The following is a 27,387-nucleotide window of genomic DNA, read 5'->3' as shown; positions in this document are numbered from 1 at the left end:
GCAAATGGTGTTGCTCTTTGATATCAAGATGATGTATATAAGGTGGCTGGTACCATTCAGTGAAGCTCTTGATATAATTTAATGCACAAACCCACTCAGTCCAAGCTCACCATCTGACCATGACTTGGTGGTTGTCTCACTTGCATGGGACATGACAAAACTGGATCATTCAACTTAAAAGGGCCTCTCTGGTATGAAAAATCAGCGAAAACGGGAGAGTTCCATTCAAAATTTCTGTGCTTTAAGGTGAAAAACTATACATAATAGTAAGCATGTGGCCCATTATTACTGATTGTTAAGAAAGACTGGTTTCAGTTTAAACAAACAAATCATAACATGAACTGTAATGGAAAAACTCAGTATCACACTCTCATCCAAATCCTGAAAAAATAGACCAAAAAAAGTCCAGTTTCCATGCATATTTTTGATCGTCCCGATAGAGACCACATATTTTATTGTACCTAATTTCAGCTGTAGATATATGTATATACAATAACAAAAGTTTCACACAACCACTGAAATGAGAAACAAGCACACACATGTGCACACATGCACACGCTGAGAGACAGAGAAAGAGACCCAAGTTTATTATGTAGATCCACTTAAAACTCTTTGAATTAACAACCTTGACATCATTAACATTTCTTGCTAAGAAGGCACACACTGAATACAGGCACATAAAAAAATAAGGCTGAAAAAAAAAAAAACAAATGGGTGGCTCTTTCAGTGCATCGATGTGCTCTCCATGGAGAGAGCAGCCCAAATTTCACATTTGAGAAATCTGTTGTGACAAAAAGAGTAATACAATACAATGCAATGTTTCTGCACAAACCTGGCTACTTTATTTGTGATGCTGAGAATAAGTAATACAATTTGCAGGCTTCACTTTTATTTTCTTCTTTATTTTTGCAGATCATCTTTTACCAGCCACCTCCTCCATGAATTCAGTGGAACAACAAAGGCATCAGGCATGACAGACAGCAGGATCCCGAAGATGCTCTTCTATGGCCAGCTGAAGGATGGCCACCGCAAACTTGGAAGACCCTGCAAGCGCTCCAAGGACACCCTGAAGACAAACCTCAAAGCCTGTGACATAGAAATCACTTCCTGGAAAACTGATGCCCTTGACCACTCTCACTGGATACTGTGCTCTAGTGGCATAAAGACGTTTGAAAACAAGAGAACGCTGGCTATTAAGGAGAAGCGTGAGCGAAGAAGCAGGGCTCAACTTCTGGAGATGTTTTCCCTTGCATATGAGGACACACACCAACAGATAAGCCTACCTGCCTACTCATCCGTCGGTCCGACGGGAGACTCCATAGACATAGACTCCATGAATCCAAAGCATTTCAGGATAAGGACCCAATCCATTAAGCTCAGCTCAGCTCAGCTCAACTCCTTGTATAAAGGATTCCATTTGTGAAATTGACGAATTATCTTCACACATGCACAGAATCACCATTCTAAGAGAGAAAGCAGTACATATTAGGAACATACTTAGCCAGCATGCTGACCTATTACTTCCAGCTTCGCAGTCAAAGACATTCATGCACATGCATCAGTTTCCTGACAAGTGAATGCAAACACCACAACCCCACTGGCTCTTTCCACCCACCAGCATGTGCCATCCTATTCCAAATTATCTATATATTTTCATATTCTGCACTAAAAAAAAAAAAAAAAAAAAGAGCAAGCTGTATGGATAAGAAATATCATACATCTGTTTAATGAAAAGACAAGGAGACGAGGGAGGGGGTGGGGGTGGGGGGGTGGGGGGGGACTATTATTTTACAGAGACTAACGATACCATTTTGAAGCATTAACTGTTAGGCAACTAAGCTAACACAAACACATGACAGTGATATGAAAGCAATGTGGAAAATAAGATCACACTCTGTCTCCCTCCTTATCTCTCCAGTGCCTCTGCCAACAAGTGCGCACACAAGATCACAGTGATCCATCACATAAGAACACCCTAAAGCCACCTCACAGAACTTGCACACATTGCTGAGGTGCTGTCTGTCTTTCTGGCCAAAACACGCCCAAAACCATTCAGGAGTGCTCACTTGTATGGGCGATGGATCAGACTTGTGCACGTTTGTACCACCATCAGCTGCCTGCAAAAAAAATATATGAAATAAAACAACTTGAAAAAAAAATTGCAATTGGGTTGAAGTGTAGTAAAGGGAAATAATTGTTTCTAAACATTGATCTATTGGGATTCTCTCCCTTCTCATGTTTTTGTGTGTGTGTGCATGGTTGCATTTTGCTTGAATCTTAAAGCAGAAATAGACACAACAAAAAACAAGAGACAGTATCTGTGAGAAGGCACAAAACCAAAGGTGAAAAGAAAACTTTTTATTCTAATTTCAAATAGCATACACTTTTACATATATAGGTTTGTAAAGTTTTTTGTTGTTTTTTGGGGTGGGTTTTTTGCTAGCAGCTTCTTTGGGGTTTTTTCACTGTCCAATCACCAGCATAATCTCAACAGCAAAGGTTACACATTCTGAACACCCCATACTCTTTTTAAAGTAGTGAAACTGTGTATATATATACCGTAAAGTTCAGTCTATAAGCTGCTACTTTTTACCCCAGCTTCAACTTCTGCGGTTTATACAATGATGCGGCTTATTTGAGGATTTTAACGATCCCGGGAGTGTCACGTTCTCGTCTATTCTTAGCTGCCTTTCAACTCACCAAAATCATGATTTCTGTCCATGAATTTTTGGATGAGCTTCACTATAGTGGGCTAGCTGTTCACGTTTTATAAATCAAATCCCCACACATTAAAGCCTTCAGATCAGCATTCAGTTCTACTCTGCTCAAGCGTACACCCTCATCATGCCGAAAACGCACCATAATGCCTATGATGCAACCTTCAAATTGAAGGCGATCGACCTAGCAGACAACAGTGCAAGCGGCGAACCAGCAGCGACCTCTACTTTGCGTTCATGTTCATGAAGTGAAAGCGAGGCTGAAGTCAGTGACAAGATGGCGGAGGAAGCTGTGCTGGTTCTCTTCAACTCGGACACTGAAGACGAAGATTTCAGTGGATTCACTCAGCAGGATGGCGTTGAATAAATGTGACTATCCCTAAATTATGGATCTTATTTTCATTGTGTTTATTTTTTATTTTTTTGTGGCACAAGCAGTATTTTCGCTTGCTTTTCTTTGTGTTGTTCCCGCTTGTGTTTATTTCATAACCTACAGTATTGGCAGCTTTTCTGTAGTATCAGTATGTGTTCCGGTACCGGAAATAAGTGCGGCTTATAAGCCAGTGCAGCTTATGTATGGATGAAGTTCAATTTTTTTCCAAAATTTAGTGGGTGCGGCTTATATACCAGTGCGCTCAATAGACCGAACTTTATGGTATATATACACTAAACCTCTCCAGGTCGACATACAAATACCTAACACTAAACGACAATGAAGCAGGAATTCCACTAGTACAGCAATCAATGTTTATTAGTGGGGATATGGAAGATACAGAGCATGATTATCCATATTCTATACAGAAGGCATCAACAGCACTTGAACCACACACACCATGGGAGACAGTAGTAAAATATAGGAGGTGAATAATTCAATGGGCATCATATGAATGTCTCTGTGTTGAGGGTCTTTGTAGTCTACATATGTGTGAAAGGGATTACCATATTCAAACAGAAATCATTCAATGGCAGAAAAAGAGAGAGAGAGAGGGGGGGGGGAAGAAAAGAAAGAGTCATTATGACATCAAAATACTAAAACTGATAACAATGCAGATGACATACACTGTGAGAATGTCTTATCATTCCAAAATATCTACACCAGGTCATCATCAAGTTTGGTCCACATCTTCGTCAGGCTCAAGCATATTAAGGAGATGGCGCACCTGTGATAAGGAGGGAAAGGAGTAGTGAGGAGAATAGCGTGGGTCAGAGATTAGGGCTAGAGCTAGAGGAGGAGAGACAGAACGGCTATGGGCATCAACTCTGCCAAAATAAAAGAAAATGCGAGTGATGCAGACGATGGTGGAAAACATCCTGTAACCAGTGACTGTGTGAACGACCAGGCTGCAGATACAAGACACAACCACACACCTGCTGCTGTAGTGACTTTCATTTTTGCATGGTTCAGCGCCAGGACTCTCATTAGTGTGAATAGACTTCATTATGACAAATGTTTACAAGCTCTTAAGTCCTGTGAATAGACTTCATTATGACAAATGTTTACAAGCTCTTAAGTCCTGTGAATAGACTTCATTATGACAAATGTTTACAAGCTCTTAAGTCTTGTGAATAGACTTCATTATGACAAATGTTTATAAGCTCTTAAGTCTTGTGAATAGACTTCATTATGACAAATGTTTACAAGCTCTTAAGTCTTGTGAATAGACTTCATTATGACAAACGTTTACAAGCTCTTAAGTCCTGTGAAGAGACTTCATTATGACAAACATTTACAAACTCTTAAGTCCTGTGAAATAGACTTCATTATGACAAATGTTTACAAACTCTTAAGTCCTGTGAACAGACTTCATTACGACAAACGTTTACAAGCTCTTAAGTCCTGTGAACAGACTTCATTATGACAAACATTTACAAACTCTTAAGTCCTGTGAATAGACTTCATTATGACAAACATTTACAAACTCTTAAGTCCTGTGAACAGACTTCATTACGACAAACGTTTACAAGCTCTTAAGTCAACAAACCAATCCTGGCCATGCGCCACTTCCAAAGCCTGCCCTTCACCTACAACTGTGCACAGAAATACCTTTAAAAATACTGGCTAGGTACCATGACTGTCAACAATCTTAATGCAGTTCAGATATACATCTACATATTTAACATGGTGGACAGGCTTAATCAAGTATTTCACTGAGGAATAAATAATTTTCCAAGACAATTTGTACTTGGTTTAAATTCACCCTCGGTAAACCATTACCTTTTTCCCCATAAATCTGTCATTGTTTTCAGTCAGTCGTCATCCTCTTCTCTAACATCAGCATCTTCGTCAGTCAAAGCATGGGACGCTGACGCTCTCACTGCTTGTGGCGCCTTCTTTGAAGCTGCAGGGCCAGCAGGAGGTGCCTTCCCCTTCCTCTTTCGCTTCTTTGGTTCCTCTCGGCTACTGACCTGCTCCTCGTGTAGCTTCCGGATGTGCATCACCTGAAAACCAGAAACCTCTCATGAGTCAGGTTACGCCATCTTGTTAATTGTCAATTGTTGCTTATATAGTCCAGCCAACCGCATAGGGCCATATCAGGACTGTCAAACCATACAAATGCCCAACTGCGTCAACACAAAACTGTCACAAACACACATAAAAAAAAACATGTAAGATAAACCTATAAAACACAGTTCATGTCACATTACCCTAACCATTTAGCTCCTTATGGCAAATAAGGTTGGGCCATGCTGAGGGACACCAGCCATTCCTCTTCATTTATCATCCCCAGATTACAAAAAAAAAAAAGACCCCCAGCATCTCCACAGGGGAAGATTACACCATCTTAACACATATGTCTGATGAAGCAGTTGGGGCAACAATGCTTTCTATCTATCAACCTTCGCCATAAGCAATGAGATGTACCATAAAGTTCGGTCTATTGAGCGCATTGGTATATAAGCCGCACCCACTAAATTTAGGAAAAAACTAAACTTCATACATACATAAGCCGCACTGGCTTATAAGTCGCACTTATTTCCGGTACCGGAACACATACTGATACTACAGAAAAGCTGCCAATACTGTAGGTTATGAAATAAACACAAGCGGGAACAACACAAAGAAAAGCAAGCGAAATTCTGCTAGTGCCACAAAAAAATAAAAAATGAACACAACGAAAATAAGATCCATAATTTAGGGATAGTCACATTTATTCAACGTCATCCTGCTAACTGAATCCAATGAAATCTTCGTCTTCAGTGTCCGAGTTGAAGAGAACCAGCACAGCTTCCTCCGCCATCTTGTCACTGACTTCAGCCTCGCTTTCACTTCATGAACATGAACGCAAAGTGGAGGTCACTGCTGGTTCACCACTTGCACTGTCATCTGCTAGGTCGATCGTCTTCAATTTGAAGGCTGCATCATAGGCATTATGTCACGTTTTCGGCATGATGATGGTGTACGCTTGAGCAAAGCAGAACTGAATGCTGATCTGAAGGCTTTAATGTGTGGGGATTTGATTTATAAAACATGAACAGTTAGCACACTATCGTGAAGCTCATCCAAAAATTCATGGACAGAAATCAAGAGTTTGGTGAGTTGAAAGGCAGCTAAGAATAGACGAGAACGTGACACTCCCGGGATCATTAAAATCCTCAAATAAGCCGCATCATTGTATAAGCCGCAGAAGTTGAAACTGGGGTAAAAAGTTGCAGCTTATAGACCAAACTTTACGGAAAGTTACTCGTTGTTCTAGGGACATATCTCTGCCAGTTTTCATGCTCTCTGAATGATTTTTTTTTATTTTTTTAATGAATTTGCTCATGAATCATTGTAATTTCAGTTCACTAAAATTGTTCAGTTGCAAAAAATGAAATGAAATAAATGAATGAAATAAACATCCAAGTCAATGAAAACTCCCAGCATGTTGCAGGTGTGAGCACACCCATGCACACTCTGTTATCTCCTTGACACTTAACACAAAATATGTTCTCAGAGCTCAGAGATGATGGACCTTTTGATGTAAAGCTTTGCAGTTAGACTGATCAATTCTCTGCTATCTATTGCACTTCATGGCTGTTTTTTGTTGTTGTCTTTTTCATCAACAAGACAAAGCTAAGTGAGAAGATAAGTGCAATACCATTCTGAAGAACACAATTGTAGAACAGCATGAGACAGTTGAGATGAGTGCCAGTTTGCTCAGATCAATCACGTCAAATAACAAAAGCTCTCATTGGCTGTGCCAGTTTGCTCAGATCAATCAAGTCAAATAACAAAAGCTCTCATTGGCTGTGCCAGTTTGCTCAGATCAATCAAGTCAAATAACAAAAGCTCTCATTGGCTGTGCCAGTTTGCTCAGATCAATCAAGTCAAATAACAAAAGCTCTCATTGGCTGTGCCAGTTTGCTCAGATCAATCACGTCAAATAACAAAAGCTCTCATTGGCTGTGCCAGTTTGCTCAGATCAATCAAGTCAAATAACAAAAGCTCTCATTGGCTGTGCCAGTTTGCTCAGATCAATCAAGTCAAATAACAAAAGCTCTCATTGGCTGTGCCAGTTTGCTCAGATCAATCAAGTCAAATAACAAAAGCTCTCAATGGCTGTGCCAGTTTGCTCAAATCAATCAAGTCAAATAACAAAAGCTCTCAATGGCTGACAAATATCTACCACCAATGCTGCAGGCTTTTTCCAACTTATTGCATCAGTTCCATCTCTGTTATCAATTTTTCAAAAATTATCTGTTCCCTTCATAAGTTCATTATTCAATTAATCACTGCTTAATTTTTGCTTCTCAAGCAAAACATTTATTTTGCAAATCATCCTGAAGCTTGGAAGATCATGTTATGTAGAAAATGCAGCAGCTGGCATGTCTGAATATTACAATATCTTACACACTATTGCAATATCATATGAAACTGCATGCCTAATTATTAATGATTATTACAATATCTTACACAATATTGCAATGTCGTATGACAAAAACAGTATTACCAAAACAAAAGTACAAATCACAGCACTCAGCAAAAAGCAAACAAAACAACACCACACAGTGCCAACCTACCAGACAAGGATTCCGTCTCACCAGCATTTTCACATCTTCAGGGGAGATCACTGACCGGCGAGCATGACTGCCCATGAATCAACAGAATCAAAGCTCAATCAAATTAAATCGAATACAGATTAAATAATGATTTTCTAATTGTAGCCCTGCCAACTATAAAGGACATCTGGAATTACCCCCAAAATGAGCAAATCAAGAAAGGTGACTCAGGAAAAGCCTACACTGTTCACATGTGATTCCAAAACAGAAAGAACACCCTCCATCTCTACCACAGCCAAAAAATAACAATAACAACAACACAAAATTCAAAAGAATACAAAGGAATTCTGAGTACCAACCACAAGCTAATATGAAGCTCAGAATGATTTGCTGGGGATCAGATAGACAAATTCAAAATGAAAATCTTATCAAATCTCTCTTTAATCTTTTACTCTCAATCAAATGCTCAGACTCGGAGCAAGGGAAAATATTACTGACTGTTGCAAACACTACCATTACCATGATTACCTGCTATCATTATGATCATTTGTTGACTGATTAAATTATTATCATAAGATTGAAAGAAGGATTCATTGTTACTACCTTTACTGTATTATATTAATATTAATAAGTATTTAGCATCGGCAGCAGCAATGGCAGCATCATTATATTATTGGCATGATCTTCATCAATGTTAAAAATCATCCTAATAATCACCGCCACTAAAACTGATTACTAGTGCTTATGTCACTTAACAGTAACAATTACTGCTTTTTTCCTTCATTGATGTTACCCAAAGTATCATATCACCCATTACCATCATAATCAAGCAACAATGGTGCTGATGATTACAAATCTTATGTTTGAATTTTAAAGAATTAATAATACTAAAACACATAACATGCTGCATCAACTCACTTAGCAAACATCTCTGCGTCAACTGCAAATGATTCTATCTGTCTCCACACAGTTTCTGTGATAGCTGCAACAGCTTGCTGATCGATTGGCAGACCATACTTGTCTTCAGTTTCCTGGCAGATCTTCATTGTTGTATGATGAACCGCTGCCCGTAATCTCTGCCACACAAAAATGGTACAACCCAATGTTAACTTTACTGCACAACAGTTATTTTCAGAGCCATATCACTGGTTCTGCTTTACTTTGTAATGTGTATCACTACACTGTAAGTAACTAAGTTAGTGACAAATCTCTATTTTTTCTTTCTTTCCTCTCTTTTCCTTGTGGAGTGATGTTGTATTATGTAATCATGTTGTGCTGTGAACTTTTGCATTGCATTCCACTTATTTTGTGATGTGGAAAAATAACTGGATTGGTGTTTCAACACTAACTATTTGGATTTGTTTTGCCAGGTCATTTTACTTTACCTGCTATGTATTGTTGCTTGTGTGCATGCGCACACATGCATGTGAGTGTGTGTGTGCATATGTATGCGTTTATATATAAATATTGTGTGTGTGTGTGTGTGTGTGTGTTGGGGGGGGGGGGGGGTTGTGTGTGTGTGTGTGTGTGTGTGTGTGTGTGTGTGTGTGTGTGTGTTGTTTTTTTCTACTATTATGTGTTGAATGTACGGTTCAATGTACTGCACTGAACGCAATGTTACACTCGGTTCATTCGTGTCATTAATATTTTGTTAAACATCACAAGAATAAAGTATGTGTTCGTTTCTCTGCAAATACTTAACAAACAAACACACACACACACACACACACACACACACACACACACACACACACACACACAGTGTTCATCGTCTGTTCCTGTCCCGTCTTTCTCTTGAGCTCTGTTGACTCTGCAACAGTGCAAGTGAAAAAAAACATTTTTCAAATCGCAAAATTACCTGTCTATCACTCAAATCCTCATATTCGTGTTCTATACTCTGGTCTGTTGCAGCTGCCATCATGCACTTGTTTCCACTTTCCTGGACACTGTTAAACAAACAAGCAAATAATAATCGTCGTACAAGCTTCCAGTTTTTGGAAGAAGCAGGCGAACGCGCCTCCAACTCACAACACGTTAAAGTTAACATTACAATGTTCCGCAAAGAACGTTTGCAGTTGAACCATTTGAGAATATATACCATATACAGATGTGGTGTGGCGTCCAGCCTATTTTTGAATCAGTGCGTCCAGCCCGCACGCTTTGACACTTCCTTGAAACTGAAAACTTGAAACAGAAAGCTGTGGGTAGTGTTCAAGAAACAGATCTGATGACAGGTCTGATGTAACACCAGAAATTTGGTTCACAAGAAATTTGCTCCTGTATATATTAACATTTTTTTCATTGAAGAGTTGTTTTTCTTTTCTTTTTTCTTTTTTCAAGAGCACTGGAGTTTTAGGAGGAAGGTGGCAGAATGGTTAAGATGCGTATCTGCCAATACTGTGTCCGTGAGAGTCTATGTTCTTCTTCTTCTTCTTCTTCTTCTGCGTTCGTGGGCTGCAACTCCCACGTTCACTCGTATGCACACGAGTGGGCTTTTACGTGTATAACCGTTTTTACCCCGCCATGTAGGCAGCCATACTCCGTTTTCGGGGGTGTGCATGCTGGGTATGTTCTTGTTTCCATAACCCACCGAACGCTGACATGGATTACAGGATCTTTAACGTGCATATTTGATCTTCTGCTTGCGTATACACACGAAGGGGGTTCAGGCACTAGCAGGTCTGCACATATGTTGACCTGGGAGATCGGAAAAATCTCCACCCTTCACCCACCAGGCGCCGTCACCGTGATTCGAACCCGGGACCCTCAGATTGACAGTCCAATGCTTTAACCACTCGGCTATTGCGCCCGTCGAGTCTATGTTCGATTTCCATGCAGTCTCGCTCTTTCTCCCAAGTTTGACTGGAAAATCAAACTGATGGAATTTCAGTCAACAAATGGCACACTGGTGACTCATTTACCTCACCTCTATGTTTTTTTCACAGTCATTTAAGTTTAGGTTATTTGTTTAACGCTAACATCGTTCGTAATCAGAGCAGGAAAAAGAAACGGTGGAGAAAAAAAGACTTAAAAAAAAACAAAAAACGGGACATTCTTCAGTGTGTCTGTTTCAGACTTAGCACGCTGACATTAAAACATTTACATTTGACTGCGAAATGAGTTAGGTGACACCCGGGGTTGCCGACTGCATATCCACCAGCATTCACTGGAAAGAACGAGTATGGGGTTATGAATTATTAGTTTTCCTCAAGTTCAGTCATCAAACTCTGACCAGTTATCATTGCACGACGACTGACTGATTTGTCGTGTACAGCACTGAGCCTGAGGACGCCGGCAAAATGTGTATGCGGATATTCACCACTATGAAGTATTCAGTCAACTCGGAGGGAGAAAGATGCTTAACGATAAACTGTAGTGGGAATGAATGAATATCACCATGGCCTGACCGTGGTTTCGATCTTCTTCAAATTCTTCAGTTTTAAACCGGCGGGTGTGGTGTAGCGTATATGGGTCAGCACCCGGCCCTTTGATACACGTGACCATCACAGAAACTGATTGAAAGTTATAAGCTTACATTTCAACACTGATGCGACTGAGACTGTATAGGCCTAAATATCTTCAAACCCGCCTGAAAACCCTCTCTCTAAACTAAGTTAGCCCATACAACCTTCACCATATAACCCTGTCTCTAGATTAACCCCATACTGTATAACCTCAGTTCACCATATAACCCTGTCTCTAGATTAACCCCATACTGTATAACCTTCACCATACACTTGTGTTGATAAACAATCGAGGCCGCTGCCCGGATCGACTCATTAAAATTTATTTATTTATTTATTTTTAAAGCAATGCGGCCCGACCGCCGCAGATCCCGGTCGACTGACAAACGTTGCCGGAAAGGGCCGAAGCGCGATAACATACAGTCTTCATACCTGGGGTTATTTTCAGGAACTTGAGATCACAAGGACATAGCTTAGTTTAGTGCAACTTTGTTTCAGTGTCGCCTGTGCCGTGTTCCAACTCTCACGCACTTACTTCAAACAGTCTCTGCAAAAACTCTCCGCTGGCATATTAATATGTCAGTCTCTTGTGCGCGTGGATCGAACTCGGCCGTAATTTAACGCGTGATAACACGGAACAATATTATGTTCTTTACGCCACAGTCGGTGGTGGCACATATATAAAATGTCGATTCCCTGAGCCACTACCGTGCCGTCAGGTACAGAAAATACGGACTTCTTTCAGCTTGATTGAATTCGGTCGACGACGTTCTGCTGGGGACTGACGACAACACTGAGGCGAGGAACAGCTCCTGCAAATTGCTTGTGGCTGCGATCCTGTTGTCAGGCGAATTCCTGCACCGTCTGACAAGACTGAGTGGGTATATTCGTGTGTGTGTGTGTGTGTGTGTGTGTGTGTGTGTGTGGTGTGTGTGTGTGTGTGTGTGTGTGTGTGTGTGTGTGTGTGTGTGTGTGTTTTAATACAGTTGCAAAGCTAACAGCGTGAGTCAGTGACAGGTAAGTGTGTTGGGATTGATGTAGCCGGCTCCAGGTGTGTGTGTGTGTGTGTGCGTGCGTGTGCGCGCGCCCATATGTGTGTATGTGTGTGCGTGCGTCTGCGTGCGCGCGCGCGTGTGTGTGTATGTGAGTGTGCCGCGCGCGCGTGTGTGTGTCAGTGTGTTTGTGTGTGTGTGTGTGTGTGTGTGTGTGTGTGTGTGTGTGTGTGTGTGTGTGTGTGTGTGTGTGTGACTGAATGCAAATGAGTTCCTGTGTGTATTCATGAAGGTATCTGTAAGCAGTGCTTGAAAGATCATATGCATTCATATATAACATTGATCTTAGGGTCTAACATGTCGCATTTGGGTAGGTTACTTCTTAAGTCTTCAGTATCCCCATGATACGAAACTACTCAGTTTCAGTTTCAGTAGCTCAAGGAGGCGTCACTGCGTTCGGACAAATCCATATACGCTACACCACATCTGCCAAGCAGATGCCTGACCAGCAGCGTAACCCAACGCGCTTAGTCAGGCCTTGAGGGGAAAAAAAAAATGTGAATAAATGATAGATAAGCTTACACAAATAAATAAATAAATAATAACTATAATGTAAAAAAAAAAAAAAAAAGCAAATAGATGTAAAACATTAAGACACACATTCACATATACACCCACACATGCATAACAGATATGCACCGAACACGCAGTTTCACAGATATGAAAGCACAGTCAAATACATATAAACTACTCAGTGTTGTTGGAGGTTTTCCAACTTCCTGGTTGATGTACATTTCCATTTTACAGCGTCAGTTTCTCTCTCTCTCTCTCTCTCTCTCTCTCTCTCTCTCTCTCTCTCTCTCTCTCTCTCTCTCTGTGTGTGTGTGTGTGTGTGTGTGTGTGTGTGTGTGTGTGTGTCTCCGTCTCTGTCTGTCTCTCTGATAACGGCAGTGTCAGCTGACTGTTGGTGACATGATCTAGGTGTTTTTTTTCGCATGCGTGAGTGTGCCAGTGTGTGTGTGTGTGTGTGCCAGTGTGTGTGTGTGTGTGTGGGTGTGTGTGTGGGTGTGCTTTATGGCATATTGAGAGGTGAATCTATGTACCTATGACATTATGAAAATATGGCAATATGGCCTATGTCAATAAACCAGTCTTGAGTCTCGATCGATCGAGTGTTCTAAGAAATCGGTAAACTCCGATTTGAGGGTGTGAGTATTTTTTCGTCTAAACGTCTGTTCACGCGATGTGTCTTTGAGGCGATTTTATGGCGTAGTGTTGCTTGTGTTTGTGGGTGTGGGTGTGTCAGTTTTTGTATGTGCGTAGTTAACAGTGTCAAAATGTTAATCGTTGGTAAACATGATAAGCCTGATGATCTATGCAACACATTCGTCGCACCAGTAGGCCTACGCTTTGATTTCGTGAACTACTAAGAAATGGGTAAATCCCGATTCTCTTCAGGACCGCACTGACGGTGAACGATAAGTGTGCGAGTGGGTTTGTGTGTTTGTTTGTTTGTTTGAACGCTGGCCAGTTATCGTATGAGATACTCTGCTCTGAACGACTTTATCAACTATTGCCGGGTCGATATATATTGATTGCTATTGATTTTATATATATATACTTATTTAGCGCCTATCTTCGGACAGTACGAAACCCACAAGCGCTGGTGTTACTAACACGGAATCACTGATAACAGAATGGGCTGTCCTATTGTATTGTATTGTACTGTATTGTACTTCTCTTCAGTTTTGTCATAACAAATTTCTCTGTGTGAAATTTGAGCTGCTCTCCCCAGGGAGAGCGTGTCGCTGCACTGAGAGCGCCCCCCCCCCACCCCCCACCCCCACCCCACCCCCACCCCCCCTTTTTTTTTCTTTTCTTTTTCCTGCGAGCAGTTTTTTGTTTGTTTTTTTTCCTATCGAAGTGGATTTTTCTACAAAATTTTGCCAGAAACAATCCATTTGTTGCCGTGGGTTCTTTCACGTGCGCTAAGTGCATGCTGCACACGGGACCGTCCTGGGTTTATCGTCTCATCCGAATGACTAGCGTCCACTCAAGGTCTAGTGGAGTGAGAGAAAATATCGGCGGCTGAGAAAATTCTCCAGGGACAACCTTTTTTTTTTTTCACATAAGATATCGGTAGGTCGTTTTACGCGCGCCGGAAGTGCCGTGTATGCTGCACATGGGACCTCACGGTTTGTCGTCCTTAACTAGCATCCACACTACCACTCAAAGTCTGGTGGAGAGGGGGTGGTGCTGGAAATTCTGTCTAGTTTGAGATTCGATGGGACTCGATCCCCGTACCGACGGGCGGAATAGCCGGCGAGTGGTTAAAGCGTTGGACTGTCAATCTGAGGGTCCCGGGTTCGAATCACGGTGACGGCGCCTGGTGGGTGAAGGGTGGAGATTTTTACGATCTCCCAGGTCAACACATGTGCAGACCTGCTAGTGCCTGAACCCCCTTCGTGTGTATACGCAAGCAGAAGATCAAATACGCACGTTAAAGATCCTGTAATCCATGTCAGCGTTCGGTGGGTTATGGAAACAAGAACATACCCAGCATGCACACCCCCGAAAACGGAGTATGGCTGCCTACATGGCGGGGTAAAAACGGTGATACACGTAAAAGCCCACTCGTGTGCATACGAGTGAACGTGGGAGTTGCAGCCCACGAACGCAGAAGAAGAAGATCCCCGTACCCACACTGAGATTCAGTCTCTCTCTCGGTTCCGGTCCTAACCACGGGGCAGACTGGACGGGTTCACCACCTTCTTCTTCTTTGTTCGTGGGCTACAACTCCCACCACCGGTTCACTCGTATGTACACGAGTGGGCTTTTACGTGTATGACCGTTTTTACCCCGCCATCTAGGCAGCGATACTCCGTTTTCGGGGGGGTATGCGTGATGCGTATGTTCTTGTTTCCATAACCCACCGAAGACGGACATGGATTAAAGGATCTTTAACGTGCGTATTTGATCTTCTGCTTGCGTGTACGCACGAAGGGGTTTCAGACATAAGCAAGTCTGCAAAAATATTGATCTGGGAGATCGGAAAAATCTCCACCCTTTTACCTCACCAGATGCCGTTACCGAGATTCGAACCCGAGACCCTCGGATTGAAAGTCTGCTGGGAACGTTTTAACCAATCCGGCGGCTATTGCGCCCGTCGTTAACCACTAGACCACCACTCCACTTTGTGAAAAGCAATCAGTTTGCTGTCCCGAAGTTCAGGAAACTATGCTTTCATTGGTTATTTGTTTCTGATTTTTTTCAGGAAACATTTGCATCGTCAGTCAGCGACAGTCACTGATAGCCTGAGGTCAGCATGGACTCAGCGATTATCGGGCTGGCCAACAAAGGTGTGATCGGCCAGGGTGCCTTTGGCCGTGTCTACCTCGTGGAAAATAAGGATGGAGAACAAGTAAGTGAATGCACGCACACTGACGCGTGCGCGCGCGCACACACACACACACACACACACACACACACACACACACACACACACACACACCACACCACACCTCACCACACACACACACACACACACACACACACACACACACACACACACACACACACACACACACACACGAACACACACACACACACCAAAAATCTTATATTGTCTGTTTTTGTTATTCCTTTTGTTGTTATTGTTTTTGATGATGTTGATGATACACACACACGCGCGCGCGCGCACGCACGCACGCACACACACACACACACACACACACACACACACACACACACACACACACACACAAATGAGCATCAGAACAGTTTCAGTAGCTCAAGGAGGCGTCACTGCGTTCGGGCAAATCCATATACGCTACACCACATCTGCCAAGCAGATGCCTGACCAGCAGCGTAACCCAACGCGCTTAGTCAGGCCTTGAAAAACTTCTTTTTTTTAATAATAATAACAATAATAATAATAATAATAATAATAAATAAATAACATAACATAATAATCAATAAGAGTGGACAGTGTCTTGCCCGAGGTACATGCCCGCTCTCTTGGCCAAGAGGGCTTTAGGACAGTCGGCGTTGGAGATGGTCCCGGAAGGCCAACTCAGCAGCCCCCCAACCCCCTCCCCCAATGCTGCAGCACTGAGAGCCAATGCAGTTTTGTCTCCTGGTCTATGAGCCGTAGTCCTTCACAAAAGACCAAGCTGTAAACGAATTAGCATTGCAGCGAAGAAAATCATTGATCAAACAGCACTCCACTTTGCTGTTGGCACAAACTGTCAGGTTAAAACAATCTCTGATACCAGCCGAGCTGTGAGCCTGAAGACATGGTAATAGTAACATGAAAACAGCAGCAGCAGTAGTAGCAGCAGCAGCAGCAGCAGCGGCAGCAGTAGTAGTAGTTGTAGCAGCAGCAGTAGTGGTGACAGTAGTAGTTGTAGCAGCAGCAGTAGTAGTAGTAGTGGTATCAAGGCAAGACAAGGTAAGCAGTTTATTTCATGGGGTCATTGAAACATTACACACGAACATCCTTTACTACACACACCATTATAAAAACAAACTGAGTCATGTCAAAAAAAAAAAGGAAACAAAAAACAAACAGCCCACGCAAGCAGAGAAACAAATACACATCAACAAATCATTTTTCTTTCAAAACAGACACTGTTATTTCCGCTATCAATTTAACAGTTTCACTGAAAAAGAAACACGCATGGTCGAAACGAAGTAGTAGCTGTAGCAGCAGCTACTGAAGCAAAATACTTAACAATGTTCACCATCCTCATTTTCAATCCCCCCCCCCCCCCCCCCCCCCCCCCCCCCCCCCCCCCCCCCCCCCCCCCCCCCCCCCCCCCCCCCGTCCACCCCATCTCCGCCGGCCTTCCTGACCACCACCGCAAACTGTTTTCCCTCCCCGGCAACACCAACACCACCACCAACAACAACAACAACGATCACCAAAGTTCGCCGTCAAAGAGATTGAGTGGGGGTACGCGGGCCGCTCGGACCGACAGATGGTGGAGAACGAGCTAGATCTGCTCAAGGACCTATCCCACGAACACCTCCTCTCTTACGTGGACCACTTCCAGAGCAAGGGCTACATGTACGTCATTACTGAGTACTGCAGCGGCGGGGACCTTAGTGGCTTCCTGGACGAGGCCAGCGAAGGTCTGCCCGAAGACCTCATCCTCGTGTGGCTGTGGCAAATGGCGTGTGGCCTTGAGGTGAGGAACCGGGGCGTAGTGTTTGGAGGGGTAGTTGTGGTGGGGGTGGTCTGAGGGTGGGTTCGGGGGGGGGGGGGGGGAGCAAGGGAGGAAGCGTGGTAGGGCGTGAGGAATGGAGGAGTGGGGGGGTGGTGACGGACTTTCTCCAGGGTGTGGTTGTGGCAAAATGGAGTGCGGGCTTGAGGTTAGGAACCTGGGGTATGTATGGATGGAGGGGAGTGTGGCGGGGGCGTTGTGGTGGGGATGGGGGGGGGGGGGGACATGGTGGGGCCTGGGGGGTGAGGCGTGGGTTGCTGGCATGTGGAGGTGAAGGGGCAGGAGATTTGTAAGGAAGTGGCACACACACACACACACACACACACACACACACACACACACACACACACATGTACACACACACACACACACACACACACACACACACACACACACACACACATACACACAAACACACACACACACACACACACACACACACACACACACACACACACACACACACACACACTCCTTGTTGTCGCTGGTGTCTACAGTTGAAGAAGAACAAGAAAAGGAAACGAGCGGTTTATTTTTGATTTTCAATTTTATTATATTATCATCACCATCATCATCATCATCATCATCATTATCATTATCGTTACTGTTATTAGCATTAGCAGTAGCAGTAGTAGTATTGTTGTTTTTGTTATCATCACCATCATCATCATCATCATTATTATCATCATCATCATCATCATTACTATTATTATTATTATCATTATTATTACTATATTTATTATTATTATTATGATTACTATTATCATTATTATCATCATCATCATTATCATTATTTTTCTTGTTCAGCAAGAGCGGCATGAGACCTGACATGATACTTCACTCCAAGGCAACGAAACAAGCGATTCTGATTGAAACTCACTGTGCCATACGAAAGCAGAAGACCTTCTACTGTCCAGCTCTCCCTAGAGTTTCTTATCACTCATTGTTTTTTGTTCTTGTTATCATTAATGTTATTATTATTATTGTTCTTGTTGTTGTTGTTCTTGTTGTTATCGTTATTATTATTGTTGTTGTCGTCGTCGTCGTCGGCAGCAGCATGAACATTATCATTACGATCATCATCATCGCTACCTGTGTTGCAGTACATGCACAAGCACGAAAACGGACCCATTCTGCACAGGGACTTGAAACCAGGCAACGTGTTTCTGTCCGAGACCGGAAGCGTTCGCCTGGGGGATGTGGGCATTGCCAGGTCAGTTCTCTGTGTCTCTCTTTGTCTGTGTCTGTCTGTGTCTGTGTCTGTGTCTACTTTCACCATATTTGTTGGAGCTGAAACATATTCAAGCCAGAATTAGCTTAATACGTTTACGAATTGGTGTATCACAACTCAATACACATAAATTACGTTTTAACTCTCTCCATACGAACGGCGAAAGAGACGACGTTAACAGCGTTTCACCCCAGTTGCCATCATCAAAATATTGCAAGCTGAAGGCTCTTATACTGAAGAGGTGAATGTTGACAAAGAATGACACAATTCTGACCACGGAAGCTAAAGGTTGGGTCATTCAGACACCCACTGGATATCCGAGGGGTCTGTGTAGAGGAAAAGACAGGACTGGCCGTACTGAGTGAGTTAAACGTAATGTAACAGATTATGAGCGGTCTTGTCCTTTCTGGTGATTTTCAAAAAGAAACAGAAGTTCACTTCGTGTTACAATGCCCTCAATATGCTGACCTGAGACAACAGTATATCCCCTCTAAGTAATTATAATACTCCGTCTTTGTTTAATATGAGATTGCTTTTTTGCAAGTGAAAACAAATCATTGGTCATGCGCTTGGCTATATTCCTAGACAAAGCTTTGAAAGTACCGTTGCTTATAGTGTTATGTTTGTGTTGCGCCTATGCATTTACTTGTAACCACCCCTATTGACATGGGTCAATGGCCTTTTCATTAAAACATTTCAGTGTTCAGTGTTCTTTGTCTGTGTCTGTCCGTGTCTGTGCCTGTGTCCGTGTCTGTGTCTGTGTCTGTGTCTGTGTCCGTGTCCGTGTCTGTGTCCGTGTCCGTGTCCGTGTCTGTGTCCGTGTCCGTGTCCGTGTCTGTGTCTGTGTCCGTGTCCGTGTCCGTGTCTGTGTCCGTGTCCGTGTCCGTGTCTGTGTCTGTGTCCGTCCGTGTCTGTGTCTGTGTCTGTGTCCGTCCGTGTCTGTGTCTGTGTCCGTGTCTGTGTCTGTGTCTGTCCGTGTCTGTGTCTGTGTCCGTGTCCGTGTCTGTGTCTGTGTCTGTGTCTGTCCGTGTCTGTGTCTGTGTCTGTGTCTGTGTCTGTCCGTGTCTGTGTCTGTGTCTGTCCGTGTCTGTGTCTGTGTCTGTGTCCGTCCGTGTCTGTGTCTGTGTCTGTGTCTGTCCGTGTCTGTGTCTGTGTCCGTGTCTGTGTCTGTCCGTGTCTGTGTCTGTGTCTGTGTCTGTGTCTGTGTCCGTGTCCGTGTCCGTGTCTGTGTCTGTGTCCGTGTCCGTGTCTGTGTCTGTGTCCGTGTCCGTGTCCGTGTCTGTGTCTGTGTCCGTGTCCGTGTCTGTGTCCGTGTCTGTGTCTGTGTCTGTGTCCATGTCCGTGTCTGTGTCTGTGTTCGTGTCTGTGTCTGTGTCTGTGTCTGTGTGCCTCCTCCTTCGCTCCTGTTGGAAACACGTAAATTACGGATAAAATGTCAGCTTGTGACAGGTATTTCTAGGCTATCCGAAATATGGTCGTTGTATATTATCGTGATCAGAATTTACTTGTGTGTTGCTGGTGTACGATTGTCCTCTTTGCAGAAACATTTCTTATTCGTATTTGGCTTATTCTCTATGTGTCTGTCTCTCTCTGACTCTCTGTCTCTGTCTCTGTCTCTCTGTCTCTCTCTGTCTGTGTACAGAATGCTTGGTGGACAACCAAACAAAATGAGTGCGTAAAACATCCAATGTACGTGATTGCTGACACAATTGTTTCTTTTCTATCAAAGGAAATATTATTGTTACTTACGATGGAATTAACCCAGAATATAACCACTGTCTGTGTGTCTGTCTGTCTGTCTGTCTGTCTCTCTCTCTCTCTCTCTCTCTCTCTCTGTGTCTCTCTGTCTTTCTCTGTCTGTCTCTGTCTCTCTCTCTCCGTCTCTCTGTCTCTCTCTTTCTCTCTCTCTCTCTCTCGATGATTTATTCAAGAAAAGGCCACAGCCCCTTTTGAAAGGGGTGATTCACAATGCGCACATTATGCGCCAAGCACATATCAACTTATCTGTCTCTTTCTCTGTCACTCACTCACTCACTCACTCTGTCTGTCTGTCTCTCTGTCTGTCTGTCTCTCTCTCTCTGTCTCTCTGTCTGTCTCTTTCTCACTCACTCTCTCGACAACGATAATTTTGTCAAGAAAATGCAATAAGCCTCATTTGAAGTGGGAAATTTTACAATTATGCGCAAACGCCAAGCCCCGTCAACTATTACGCTTGTACGTTTACGTGTTATCTCTCGCTGTCTCTCTGATTCTCTGTGTGTGTGTGTGTGTGTGTGTGTGTGTGTGTGTGTGTACAGAAAGCTGGCTGCTCCAGACGCGATGGCGGAAACATTCTGTGGCACCCCTCCGTACATGAGCCCCGAAGCGCTCACTGAAAAGCCCTACAATACCAAGGTATTTGTATTTGTGTTTCTTTTTATCACAACAAATTTCTCTGTGTGAAATTCGAACTGCTGTCCCCGGGGAGAGCGCGTCGCTACACTACAGCGCCACCCTTTTTTTTTTTTTTTCTTCTTTTTTTTTTGCGTGCAGTTTTTATTTCTTTTTCCTATCGAAGTGAATTTTTCTACAGAATTTTGCCAGGAACAACCCTTTTTTGTTGCCGTGGGTTCTTTTACGTGCGCTAAGTGCATGCTAGCACACGGGACCTCGGTTTATCGTCTTATCCGAATGACTAGCGTCCACTGAGACCACCACTCAAGGTCTAGTGGAGGGGGAGAAAATATCGGCGGCTGAGCCGTGATTCGAACCAGCGCGCTCAGATTCTCTCGCTTCCTAGGCGGACGCGTTACCTCTAGGTCATCACTCCACTGGGTGGGTGGGGCTTTTGAACACTCGGATCTATGGATATGATTTCTTCTTCTTCTTCTTCTTTTCCTTCTTCTTCTTCTTCTTCTTCGTTAGTGGACTGCAACTTCCACCGCGTTCAGTCGTCGTATGTACACGAGTGGGCTTTTTACGTGTATGACCGTGTGTTGTTTTTTTAACCCCCCGCTATGTAGGCAGCCATACTCCGTTTTCGGGGGTGTGCACGGTGGGTATGTTATTTGTTTCCATAACCCACCGAACGCTGACATGGATTACAGGATCTTTAACGTGCGTGTTTGATCTTCTGCTTGCGTGTGATTTGTTATTTAGGGCGGTTGACAAAGGGAAGCCGAGCTATCGTTCATCCCGAAAGATGTGTGTGTGTGTGTGTGTGTGTGTGTGTGTGTGTGTGTGTGTGTGTGTGTGTGTGTGTGTGTTCGCGAGTGTGTGTGTGCATGTGTGTCTAACAACAAGAATGAAAATCATCTTTAATCGATTCAGTGGATCAGTCAGTCAGTCGACTTCAGTCTCAGTGAGCCACTCAACTAATGAGTCAGTCAATCAGCCAGCCTTTCTGTCAGTCAGTCAGTCAGCCAGTCAGTCAGTCAGTCAGCCAGCCAGTCAGTCAGTCAGTCAGCCAGCCAGCCTTTCAGTCAGTCAGCCAGCCAGCCAGCCTTTCAGTCAGTCAGTCAGCCGGCCTTTCAGTCAGCCAGCCTTTCAGCCAGCCAGCCTTTCAGCCAGCCAGCCAGCCTTTCAGTCAGTAAGTCAGTCAGCCAGCCAGCCAGCCTTTCAGTCAGTCAGTCAGCCGGCCTTTCAGTCAGCCAGTCAGCCGGCCTTTCAGTCAGCCAGTCAGCCAGCCAGCCTTTCAGTCAGTCAGTCTTTAAGTCAGTCAGTCAGTCAGCCTTTCAGTCAGTCAGTCAGTCAGCCAGTCAGTCAGCCTTTCAGTCAGTCAGTCAGCCAGCCAGCCTTTCAGTCAGTCAGTCAGTCAGCCAGCCTTTCAGTCAGTCAGTCAGTCAGTCAGCCTTTCAGTCAGTCAGTCAGCCAGTCAGTCAGCCAGCCTTTCAGTCAGTCAGTCAATCAGTCAGTCAGCCGGCCAGTCAGTCTATGAGTGAGTGAAACGAAACGAAACGAAACAAAACTAAACGGATTTTTATTTCACGAGGGAAGTGGAGAAAGCATTGTTGCCTTTTTTGTGCTTTTTTTTTTTTTTTAAATTTTACATCCAGCCCTTAATGAGTGAGTGAGTGACTGACTGAGTGAGTAAGTGACTGAGTGAATGAATGAGTGAGTGAGTGAGTGAGTGAGTGGCTGAGTGACTGAGTGAGTGGGTGAGTTAGTGAGTGAGTGAGTGGATGAGTGAATGAGTGGGTCAGTGAATGAGTGAGTGAGTGACGGAGTGAGTGAGTGAATGAGTGAGTGAGTGGGTAAGTGAGTGACTGAGTGAGTGGGTGAGTTAGTAAGTGAGTGAGTGGATGAGTGAATGAGTGGTTGAGTGAGTGGGTGAGTGACTGGCTGAGTGACTGATTGAGTGACTGACTGACTGACTGACTGAGACTCACTCACTCACTCACTCACTCACTCAGTCACTCAGTCGCTCACCCATGCAGTCAATCAGCTCACAATGAACAACAACAACAACAACAACCACCCACATGTCCTCAGACAGACATCTGGAGCCTCGGCTGCTGTGTGACGGAAATGGCCACCTTGGAGAGAGCCTACAATGCCTCCACGCTCTTCCTGCTTCGTAACGCCGTCTTGAGTACGGTGCGTGTTAAGGGGGTGTGGTGGCTGTGAAGCCTCTTTGTTCGTCTGTCTGTCTGTCTGTCTATCTATCTCTCTGTCTCTATCTAGCTAGCTAGCTGTCTATCTATCTATCTATCCATCTATCTATTTATCTATCCATTTATCCATCTATGTATATGTCTGTCTATCTATCTATCTATCTATCTATCTATCTATCTATCTATCTATATGTCTATCTATCTATCCATCCATCTATTTCTTTATCCATTGATCCATCTATCTATCTATCTATCTATATGTCTGCTTGTCTATCTATCCATTCATCTATTTATGTATATGTATATGTCTATCTATCTATCTATCTATCTATCTATCTATCTATCTATCTATCCATCCATCTGTGTATATGTCTGTCTATATGTCTGTCTATCTGTCTGTCTATCTAAAATTCTGTTTGTCTATCTATCCATTCCGTCTATTTATCTGTCCATTTATCCATCTATGTATATGTCTATCTATCTATCTATCTATCTATCTATCTATCTATTCATGCGTCTTTCTGTGTGTCCCTCTGTATTCATCTGTCCAACAACAACAACAACAACAACAACAACAACAACAACAATAACTGACAAGAAGAATTCAGACTTCAGACCTCACACAGACATACACAGAGGAAAGGAAAGGTCAGTTGACCAGAAGAGCTGTTAGACACTGTGAGCGAAAGGAGTGGTAAGGAGGTGGCTGACCAAACACTATTTTGCGTCTAATTTTCTTCCTTTGTTTTAACCACTGTGTCTAATTTTCTTCCTTTGTTTTAACCACTGTGTCTAATTTTCTTCCTGTGTTTTAACCACTGTGTCTAATTTTTCTTCCTGTGTTTTAACCACTGTGTCTAATTTTTCTTCCTGTGTTTTAACCACTGTGTCTAAATTTTCTTCCTGTGTTTTAACCACTGTGTCTAATTTTCTTCCTGTGTTTTAACCACTGTGTCTAATTTTCTTCCTGTGTTTTAACCACTGTGTCTAAATTTTCTTCCTGTGTTTTAACCACTGTGTCTAATTTTCTTCCTTTGTTTTAACCACTGTGTCTAATTTTCTTCCTGTGTTTTAACCACTGTGTCTAATTTTCTTCCTTTGTTTTAACCACTGTGTCTAAATTTTCTTCCTTTGTTTTAACCACTGTGTCTAATTTTCTTCCTGTGTTTTAACCACTGTGTCTAATTTTCTTCCTGTGTTTTAACCACTGTGTCTAATTTTCTTCCTTTGTTTTGACCACTGTGTCTAATTTTCTTCCTGTGTTTTAACCACTGTGTCTAATTTTCTTCCTGTGTTTTAACCACTGTGTCTAATTTTCTTCCTTTGTTTTAACCACTGTGTCTAATTTTCTTCCTGTGTTTTAACCACTGTGTCTAATTTTCTTCCTTTGTTTTAACCACTGTGTCTAATTTTCTTCCTGTGTTTTAACCACTGTGTCTAATTTTCTTCCTGTGTTTTAACCACTGTGTCTAATTTTCTTCCTTTGTTTTAACCACTGTGTCTAATTTTCTTCCTTTGTTTTAACCACTGTGTCTAATTTTTCTTCCCGTGTTTTAACCACTGTGTCTAATTTTCTTCCTTTGTTTTAACCACTGTGTCTAATTTTCTTCCTTTGTTTTAACCACTGTATCTAATTTTCTTCCTTTGTTTTAACCACTGTGTCTAATTTTTCTTCCTGTGTTTTAACCACTGTGTCTAATTTTCTTCCTGTGTTTTAACCACTGTGTCTAATTTTCTTCCTGTGTTTTAACCACTGTGTCTAATTTTCTTCCTGTGTTTTAACCACTGTGTCTAATTTTCTTCCTTTGTTTTAACCACTGTGTCTAATTTTCTTCCTTTGTTTTGACCACTGTGTCTAATTTTCTTCCTGTGTTTTAACCACCGTGTCTAATTTTCTTCCTGTGTTTTAACCACTGTGTCTAATTTTCTTCCTTTGTTTTAACCACTGTGTCTAAATTTTCTTCCTTTGTTTTAACCACTGTGTCTAATTTTCTTCCTGTGTTTTAACCACTGTGTCTAATTTTCTTCCTGTGTTTTAACCACTGTGTCTAAATTTTCTTCCTTTGTTTTAACCACTGTGTCTAATTTTCTTCCTGTGTTTTAACCACTGTGTCTAATTTTCTTCCTGTGTTTTGACCACTGTGTCTAATTTTCTTCCTGTGTTTTAACCACTGTGTCTAATTTTTCTTCCTGTGTTTTAACCACTGTGTCTAATTTTTCTTCCTGTGTTTTAACCACTGTGTCTAATTTTCTTCCTTTGTTTTGACCACTGTGTCTAATTTTCTTCCTGTGTTTTAACCACTGTGTCTAATTTTCTTCCTTTGTTTTGACCACTGTGTCTAATTTTCTTCCTTTGTTTTAACCACTGTATCTAATTTTCTTCCTGTGTTTTAACCACTGTGTCTAATTTTCTTCCTTTGTTTTAACCACTGTGTCTAATTTTCTTCCTGTGTTTTAACCACTGTGTCTAATTTTCTTCCTTTGTTTTAACCACTGTGTCTAATTTTTCTTCCTGTGTTTTAACCACTGTGTCTAATTTTCTTCCTGTGTTTTAACCACTGTGTCTAATTTTCTTCCTTTGTTTTAACCACTGTGTCTAATTTTCTTCCTTTGTTTTAACCACTGTGTCTAATTTTCTTCCTGTGTGTTAACCACTGTGTCTAATTTTCTTCCTGTGTGTTAACCACTGTGTCTAATTTTCTTCCTGTGTTTTAACCACTGTGTCTAATTTTCTTCCTGTGTTTTAACCACTGTGTCTAATTTTCTTCCTTTGTTTTAACCACTGTGTCTAATTTTCTTCCTTTGTTTTAACCACTGTGTCTAATTTTCTTCCTGTGTTTTAACCACTGTGTCTAATTTTCTTCCTGTGTTTTAACCACTGTGTCTAATTTTCTTCCTGTGTTTTAACCACTGTGTCTAATTTTCTTCCTTTGTTTTAACCACTGTCTGAATCCTTCTGTTCTTTACCCGCCCCTCTCTCTCTGTCTCTCTGTCTCTGTCTCTGTCTCTGTCTCTGTCTCACTCTCTCTCACCCCACACCAACCACTCTCTTCCTTTCGCGATTCTTTCTGCCATATCATCCTTTCTGTGGGAGCTGATTATTACATTATGTCTTTGTGTGTGTGTGTGTGTGTGTGTGTGTGTGTGTGTGTGTGTGTGTGTGTGTGTGTGTGTGTGTGTGTGCGTTCGTGTGTGTGCGTGTGTGTGAGTGAGTGAGTGAGTGTGTGTGTGTGTGTGTGTGTGTGTGTGTGTGTGTGTGTGTGTGTGTGTGTGTGTGTGTGTGTGTGTGTGTGTGTGTGTGTGTGTGTGTGTGTGTCTGTACTTGTTTGCGTGTATTTATTTTATGCAACCGAGGTATAATTTTGCAAAGATCGGCAACGTAGCCTGATCTATCCCGAGATTTAACACACACACACACACACACACACACACACACACAAAGACATAATGTAATAATCAGCTCCCACAGAAAGGATGATATGGCAGAAAGAATCGCGAAAGGGAGAGAGTGGTATATATTATTTCTGTTGTGTTTTTATTCATTATGTCGGTTTGTTTTTGTTTTGTTTTGTTTTGTTTTGTTACTGATAGCTAATGCGTTTTTCTTTGCTGTTTAGGTTTTAATTCGGGTGTTTTTTTGGTTTGTTTGTTGTTGTTGTTTTTAACTCACTCAGTACGGCCAGTCCTCTCTTCTCCTCTACACAGACCCCTCGGATGTCCAGTGGGTGTCTGAATGACCCAACCTTTAACTTCCGTCGTCAGAATTGTGGTATTCTTTGTCAACATTCACCTCTTCAGTATAAGAGCCTTCTGCTTGCAATATTTTGATGATGGTAACTGGGGTGAAACGCTGTTAACGTCGTCTCTTTCGCCGTTCGTATGGAGAGAGTTAATTAATATCATTGCTGAAAAAGCCTGTTACATCATATCCTCCATGGCCCAGGGATCAAGGGAATCTTCTTCTTCTTCTTTTTCTTCGTTCGTTCGTTCGTTCGTTGGCTCAGTGTAACTCCCACGATTCACTCGTATGTACACGAGTGGGACTTCTACGTGTATGACCGCTTCTACACACACACACCCTCCGCCCACCACACCCCCCCCCCCCCTCTCCCCAGCCCCCCCGCCATGCAGGCAGCCATACTCCGTTTTCGGAGGGATTCAGTATTCTTGGGTTCTTGGTTCCTTT

The 27,387-nt window shown here is 42.7% G+C and overlaps 2 protein-coding genes across 4 annotated transcripts in view; one reads left to right on the top strand and one right to left on the bottom strand.

The window, feature by feature from the left end:
* Nucleotides 1–572: 572 nt before the first annotated feature.
* On the bottom strand, nt 573–12,554 carry LOC143299768 (centromere protein S-like). Of its 2 annotated transcripts, none has more exons than XM_076613172.1 (6): nt 12,533–12,554; nt 9,556–9,643; nt 8,616–8,773; nt 7,719–7,785; nt 4,933–5,156; nt 573–2,117 (listed from the first exon to the last, which is right to left on the bottom strand). In XM_076613172.1, the coding sequence occupies exons 2-5, from the start codon at nt 9,616–9,618 to the stop codon at nt 4,965–4,967; spliced, it is 480 nt and encodes a 159-aa protein (XP_076469287.1). In that variant the 5' UTR covers nt 9,619–9,643; nt 12,533–12,554; the 3' UTR covers nt 573–2,117; nt 4,933–4,964. The 2 variants fall into 2 exon arrangements, with proteins under 2 accessions (XP_076469287.1, XP_076469286.1); XM_076613171.1 differs by lacking the exon at nt 12,533–12,554 and adding an exon at nt 11,697–11,828.
* Nucleotides 11,545–27,387, top strand: part of LOC143299767 (uncharacterized) — a 30,261-nt gene continuing 14,418 nt past the window's right edge. The window contains exons 1-6 of one of the 2 annotated variants that reach the window (XM_076613168.1): nt 11,545–12,038; nt 15,428–15,574; nt 17,082–17,342; nt 18,482–18,591; nt 20,907–21,003; nt 23,080–23,184. In XM_076613168.1, the coding sequence (XP_076469283.1) occupies nt 15,479–15,574; nt 17,082–17,342; nt 18,482–18,591; nt 20,907–21,003; nt 23,080–23,184 (669 nt within the window). In that variant the 5' untranslated portion in view covers nt 11,545–12,038; nt 15,428–15,478. Of the gene's footprint in view, nt 12,039–13,500; nt 13,591–15,427; nt 15,575–17,081; nt 17,343–18,481; nt 18,592–20,906; nt 21,004–23,079; nt 23,185–27,387 lie in introns of those variants that run through there. The other variant, XM_076613170.1, reaches the window with a different exon arrangement.

This window comes from Babylonia areolata, chromosome 25 (assembly GCF_041734735.1).
Source record: "Babylonia areolata isolate BAREFJ2019XMU chromosome 25, ASM4173473v1, whole genome shotgun sequence".
Classification (NCBI taxonomy): domain Eukaryota; kingdom Metazoa; phylum Mollusca; class Gastropoda; order Neogastropoda; family Buccinidae; genus Babylonia; species Babylonia areolata.
This window is presented reverse-complemented; position numbering and strand designations above follow the sequence as displayed.

Coding starts and splice junctions, on each gene's coding strand:
- LOC143299768 (XM_076613171.1), bottom strand. CDS start 11,731: ATGCCAGCGGAGAGTTTTTGCAGAGACTGTTTGAA. Junction 7,786..8,615: donor GACGCAGAGATGTTTGCTAA/GTGAGTTGATGC, acceptor ATTCATGGGCAG/TCATGCTCGCCGGTCAGTGA. Junction 5,157..7,718: donor TGAGACGGAATCCTTGTCTG/GTAGGTTGGCAC, acceptor TCTGGTTTTCAG/GTGATGCACATCCGGAAGCT.